General features: G+C 43.4%; 1 protein-coding gene across 2 annotated transcripts; it reads left to right on the top strand.

Moving 5' to 3' along the window:
• The first annotated feature begins 1,101 nt into the window (after window positions 1-1,101).
• MCRIP1 (MAPK regulated corepressor interacting protein 1) lies at window positions 1,102-6,730 on the top strand. Of its 2 annotated transcripts, none has more exons than XM_088473203.1 (5): window positions 1,102-1,272; window positions 2,525-2,595; window positions 2,746-2,864; window positions 3,032-3,130; window positions 6,062-6,730. In XM_088473203.1, exons 2-5 carry the CDS (start codon window positions 2,588-2,590, stop codon window positions 6,124-6,126), a joined length of 291 nt encoding a protein of 96 aa, XP_088329329.1. In that variant the 5' UTR covers window positions 1,102-1,272; window positions 2,525-2,587; the 3' UTR covers window positions 6,127-6,730. The 2 variants fall into 2 exon arrangements, with proteins under 2 accessions (XP_088329329.1, XP_088329334.1); XM_088473208.1 differs by having other exon boundaries at window positions 1,260-1,348.
• Window positions 6,731-6,939: the final 209 nt, after the last annotated feature.

Genomic DNA, 6,939 nt, shown 5'->3' with positions numbered 1-6,939 from the left:
CCGGAAAATGGGGGCAACACGCCACTGTTTTCGGGAACAGTGTCCAGGAATGCCCCTGCTCTGCTTCCAAAACGCTGCAAAACGATGTCAATCAGGCTGCAGCTGAGAGACACTGCTAGCGGACGTGCAGATAGAGAGCTGCACATGCACAGTCCTCCAACAATCGTAGGTGGGCGCTAACCATTGGGCAAGTGTACATCTCTGAATCAGGCCCTACATCATATAGACTGGCTTTGTAGAGGTGCATGCATGTCTTTGAAGTCAAGAAACATGGAAATTAAATAAAAAAAACACCTGTTCCCTGATTACGGATTAACAAACCAAGAGGCTACTTTCATTGCGAGTAGGCGAAGAGTACACTTTAAAGAGAATAACCACAATCCAATATCTCAAGCTATTGCCTTAAGAGGTACCTTCCATTGATTATGTGCACCACCACACGTTCATCATACAAAGCTAAATCCTCAGTGCTACGTGTTGCATCCATAATGCTGGGCATACTATACAATCATCTGTCAGATATCTGTCCAATCTGGTTGATTGGAATGAAAACCTGGTAATGTATGGGAGCAAATGACAATCAACCATTTACTCACAAACACTGGAAAACTGACAAAAATGGTCGTTCAGACAAATTGGTTAAATCAAATGGATTTAACCAATTTAAACAATCGTTTTTGGTTGTTTTCCAGTGTTTGGGACCATATGGCCACATATCATTAGCTCCCATATATTACCAAGTTTTCATTCCAGCCAGAAAGATGGGACTGATATCTTATAGATAATTGCGTAGTGTTTGCCCAGCATAAGTCACAAGAAGAAATCATGAGCTGGTGCTGCCTTTAACCATTTCAAATACTGGGAAAATTATATTTTTATTTATTTTTTACCTTTTAATTAGGGTAAATTAAATATACATTTTATTTTTGGTTTATAACTATGAAAACCACCAATATTATTAAGATTGACGCTGACTAAATACAATACGGAGGTGATAACCACAATTGGTAGCTTTTAAGCTGTTATAGTGCGACGCTAGCCCCGCCCACTCCCCAGGATGTATGTATCTGTATCCCCCAACCGTCCGTTAACATTACAGTTTAGGCAGTAGCAGGACCCCACGTGACTAAGAGATCACGTGACATAGCAGCACCGTTCCCTCCCCCGTCTGGGTGCGTGCGCAGCTCACCGGGGACACTTCCGCCCAATGTGACGACATTTCCACCCCGGGCCTGCCAGCTGGGAACCGGAGAAACAACAACAATAACAGCGGTAAGCGGCTGGCAGTGGCGGCGGGGCACCGGTAATGACGGGCTTACAGTCACCGGGGAATTATTGCTGAGCGGAGGTGTGTGAGAGGCCTGGGCTGGTGTCACCCATCACAGCCCCAATAATTGTGTGTGCTCGCTGGCAGCATAACTCACAGATAAGAAGGGTAGATTTCTTACGCCGTGGAAAAAGATAAAGTGGAGAGAGATAAAGTACCAACCGATCAGCTCGTAACTGTCATTTTTCAAGCACAGCCTGTAAAGTGACAGTTAGGAGCAGATTGGTTGGTACTTTATCTCCACACTTTGAGGTTGCTGGTAAAGGTAGCATGATTACCCTGGCTTTGATGTGCCCTGTTTCTTTCCAAAGTGCCGGGTTACATTCCACCTGCTGCATAGATTCCTGGGCATGTGAGGGGTATAGACAGGGGCAGCCAGTTGGCCTGTAAATATGTACATGTAGCACACTGTCACTCTGCCCCCAACTATTATTCCAACTGTAACTCACACATCACCCTACAAACACATCCAGTAAGTGATGTAGCTTATTGTACAGGATGTAGGCATCCCGACGGTAAGTAGTGGGGTTAGAGGGTGTGTTAGGGTGTGGGGAGGGGTAAGGTTAAGATACCGGTGTCTGTATCCTAACCCTGTCGGGATGCCAGCATTTGGTTTCTGACTGCCATCATCCCATACCCACCTTGCAGTACATACTGCACCTGCTAAGGTTGGAAAGGTGCTCATCCATAGGGGAGTGCATCGGGAAAGCTAGCCAGGGGTGCCATATAATATCTATATTTACTGCTGCATAACTCTGTAGTGATACCTCCTCTTCCTGCTCCCAGAGTTCGCCATTGTCCCATCCATCACTGCACGGCATGTCCCGCAATGTCCATGGCTGTCACTGTAGAAACCTACAGTATGGTTCATATGAAAGCATGAATACTGTGCATCCAAGTTCACCATACTTGGCTGTAATTGTAAATGGCTGAGGCATCAGTTTCTACCTCTTAAACATGTGTAATCACGCTACACTTTGCAGCCCCTGCTCTGCTGGCTGCATGTCATTTTTCATGCCATTATGATGGGTCTAGCGTTTCTGACCTAGGCGCAGGGATTGCTGGATTTGTGCTTCATAATAAGTAGTTGTAGATAATCTGCTAGCCTCTACCTGTCCTGTCAGCTTGTCGGACCTTATCTTCATGTTATGTGTGTGTATAGACTCTGAGGGCCTTTGTATTCTCTGTTCTCATCAGTTTCTACGGCATTGTAACAAGAAAGTACACATCAATTTCTGCCAAATCCCTGACTGCTCAGCAATGACTAGGTGAGTTTGTTTCAGATTATATAATGTGAAATTGATGTTGTAGGTATTGGTGTATTCAGTGGGACTGCCCATTGTTTACATTAATGGCTGTAATGGTGAGGAGTTATAGCTGTGTTGGTTTCCAGTGTCTGACAACTGATAATGTTCTAGCTCCCCAGTCTCTCGAGTAGTGTATAACGGCAAGCGCCCTACAAGCAGCACACGCTCTCCAAGCAGCAGTGAGATATTTACACCAGCTCACGAGGAGAATGTTCGTTTTATTTATGAAGGTAAGAAGTGTTTTGTTCTGAAGCCCTTTTTTGCTGTCCTAGTACAGTCTATTGTGACTGTATTAAAATCATTTGTTAGTGCCTGTCCTTGTCTCGCTGGAGGTGTGCCTCTGGGATTTTAGCAAGAACCACTCCTACATTAACTCTTGTGTGTTTCCCCATCAAAGCGTGGCAGTGTGTGGAGAGGGACCTAAGAAACCAGGTGTCAGGTGTAGATCGTGGACTTGTGGAAGAATATGTGGAGAAGCAGCCAAGCAACCTGAAATGTAAGTGTTGTTAGGCATAGTAAGTACTGATGCTAATTTCTGCATCTCCGCATAGCTACAGGGGTAACGTCAGGTGCGCATTTTGGAAAAATCTGAAACAAATGGCCGTATTCAAATACTGCTGTGTCTGCTTTCCTTCCTTAATGACCAGGCCAAGTTTTTACCTTTTCATTTATGTTCTCTGTTGAATTGAACTTTATCAATACTTTGGTTTGGTGATTGGTGTATTGTTTTCTGTAACTCAGGGTGTGCTATATTCTAAATAATGTATTTAGTTACTTCTTCCATTTACGGGAGTTCCAGATATATGCTGTTTACACCAGGTCTATTAAAGTTACATGCTCCTCCCATAAACTTGTGTGTTACATTTTTCTTGCAATGTTTGTATCAAGAATTTCTTTCATCCACGGGAGACTATGGAAACCTGGGGAATAGACTGAGATTTTAGAGGTAAATTTAAAAGCTCCCAACCTCCTATGCAGCAATCTCCTTCCCATCTATAGCCAGATTGGCTACCTGGGACTTAAGTATTTTGTAAGTACATTAGAGGGGTACACTGATTTCAGGCCATCCTAGTTTGGGGAATAAAAAGGTTACAAAAGAGAATCTACTAATTAAGTACAAATGCGCTGCAGCAGGGTCATTCTGTATATACCACAAATCAGAAACGGAAAAAATATGAACCTTTGTTTTCTTCACCAAATAGAGCTCAATAATTGTGACCGTTTAAATTACAAAAAGAAATACAATATATTCTAAACAATAAAAAATAGAGTCAAATTTACAGTGATCTAAAACAAGCTCATCAACAATATAATTATGTATTTAACAAGGAATACTGAACATCTGTAAGCAAAAATGCATCTATTGCAGACATAGGGGATGGACACCTTTTATCCACTTGTGTAGGCCCGGAGTAATTAGTGTAGCAATCGTGGATATAGTGTGTTTGGAATACAATGTAAATAATAATCCCAAATTACATATTATTTTGACATTACCAATAACCAAGTACATTTTCTCATATATGTGCCAATGGCGGATCAGATGGAACAAATAAAAGATGAGCAGACCATCCCAGACGGTCGTAATTAGGGCTATAACTGTATTAACATATTGGGATCCACTGTTACAGACTCGCGTGACGTATAAAGACACAGTCAATTATACAGAAATGCGGCTGGCTAAACTTTATGATGATAATCAAATGTCCGGGTTACCTGTATCTAGGGCTATAGTGTGATATAATTCACTAGTAAAAACTCTAATACGTATGGAGATAGGCAGTCAATCAGTTATACCCCTTTTACACCAGAGCAAAAACTCAGGTTATAGTCGAGTTAGTGGAAACGGCTCCAAAAAAATAACCTTTCAGTTGACTTGGCAATCCTACCCGGGAATCGAGCAGGGTTGGACACTGGTAGGTCCCGGGTAATGAGGCGGTTGTGACCCAGGTTATTTGACCCGGATAATGCCGAAAGACTGTGATTTGAGCGTCTCGGGCACTGGCCGATGGTGCCTGCACCAGCCATCTATGCAGCAGCCACTGTCTGTCTAAATAGTCTCTGAGGCCGGGTCCAAACCAGGATGGGCTCGGGATTTAGGTGGAAAAGCGGTATAAGAGTGCAGCTGTGAAACTAAGGTCCTGATTCAGAGGCGCTCGCTCTGAATCAGGGCGGATTTAAACAAAAATCCGCCTCCAGGCCGCTCGCATAGCTGTGGATGACCACCCACAGCTTGTGCGGACAGCCTGGCGATGGTCACGAATATCGCGACCATCGGGCTAGCGACGAAACCCTTGTGGTAGGGTCTCGTCCACCGCAAGACCCAGTGATCTTTCTGCTCTAATAGAGCAGTAAGTTCACTACTGACATCACGTGTGATGTCGGTAGGGCCGCCCACAAACGGCAGGCGTTCCTTCGGGAACGCCTCAGTTTGTGCAGCCACCCCCCCTCCCCGCCTACAAAACGGGGCGAGCTGTCGATCAACATCGACAGCCGCCTCGTTTTGCTGCGAGCCCCGAGCGCACTGCCCGACTGCTCGCGAGCGGGTCTGAATCAGGCCCTAAGTTCCACTGATACAAAACAGGAGTCCCTGATGTTAGAATTTCTGCAATCAGGAGCTTGCCACCGGAATAACTGTGAGAGAGGAGGCTACAAAATAACCCACAGCTGTTAGGGGAGAATTACATTTTTTGTTGTAGGTTGCTGGTTTTTTGAGCGCCCGTTGGAGCCATTCATTTGTTTCTGGGACAGGCCGAATGCATGTTTTCTGCTCCCAGCCTTCTGAGGTGGCGAGCTGAAATCAGCAAAAAAGTCCCTCTCTTGGGTGCCCAAATAAAGGACTTTAGACGGGTTTAGCCACTTTATGCCTCTAAACCCGGTCTATTTGGGTGCGACATGCACGTGAAACGGAAACAATTGAATATTGCTCCTTAAACACGTCTGAAAGTGGAGACTTTTACAAACTGCCCCTTACACTTTAAACATCAAGTTTAATTACTATCTGGAATCATTTGCTTTGGGTTGATGGCATGTTAGCTGTTTGCACTGAGCAGAAAAATAGCTGGGAGAAAATTCTGTTTATTATCTCATCCTTAAAACATGTGCTTTAACAGAATACCAGAGCAGTTTCTGTGCAGTGGTTTTACAGCTTATGTGGTAGCTGCATAATAAATACCATACACTTCTATGACATTTTCCTTCCTGTTGAACATAAATGTTGCTTGTGATGGTTTTAAATCAGTGAAGTGTAGAAATGTACTTGTCATCCGCATCCAGTTTAAATCTATTATTAGAAAAGCTTATTTCTTTGTACTAGAGGTAAAAATAAATATTTGTACAATATTAGAATTATTTCTTTACTTATGCATTTGTAAGCTGATCAGCATTCACAGAATTTTACCAGTTTATCCCCTTTGTGTCTCCCCAGCTTTTAAACCAGTTGATCTGAATGACCTGAAGAGGAGGGGCACACAGGACCCGAAGAAGTCATAATAACGTTATACATTTGGCTCATCATTCCTCCCAATGGCTCAGTTTGGACTCTTTCATTCTCTTCCATTTGGTTGTCCATTACCTGCATAAAGGGACTACTCTGGGACTTTATTGTGTGGACTAGACAGAGTTGTCGTCCTCTGACCCACCCCCTCCTCAAATCCCTCTTCCTGTACCAATATGTGTCATGCCCTTTATCCCATGGATCTGTCCACAAACTGGCGGATCACGACAAACCCCTTTTAACTCCCATTTCACTATTTGAGAAGCTGAATCTGTGGGTGGTGTATATCAGTGCTGTCTGCTGCGGCTGGGTTGCGATCAAAATCGCAGCTCAGAGCTTGACAGTCTTTTAAACGGCTCATGCCTATGTTCCCAGTTGTTCTGCAATATTACCCCCACTAATAGTATCCAAAATGTAATCTTCCAGTGCATCTAAGTACAGACGATGTCACACTCACAATGCTACAGTGGTGCAAGTATACAGACTGGTTGAAAATTGACACTGTACATCAGTCTGTTCATTTGGAGTTTTTAATTGTTAATAGTTTTGTGTGTGTTCTACCTATTTGTATGTCTTAGTGATAAAATGTTGAAAAGATAATCTGATGCCTATTTTATCATTATAAAAATGAAACCATCTCCTCTACTCATTTTCAGCAACTAACAAAGTAGCCTCTGCTTTTAGGGTAGTAAATCTTCAGCACTAGAGGAATTCCTAACCTGTGTACCCTACACCAGGTCACCTTACTTACAGCTGAGCTGTCATCCTTCACAGCAAACCAGTAAAAAAAAAAATCGAATAACTTTGGT

The sequence above is a fragment of the Taudactylus pleione genome, unplaced genomic scaffold (genome assembly GCF_031769625.1).
Source record: "Taudactylus pleione unplaced genomic scaffold, aTauple2 ptg000016l, whole genome shotgun sequence".
Taxonomy (NCBI): Eukaryota; Metazoa; Chordata; class Amphibia; order Anura; family Myobatrachidae; genus Taudactylus; species Taudactylus pleione.
This window is presented reverse-complemented; position numbering and strand designations above follow the sequence as displayed.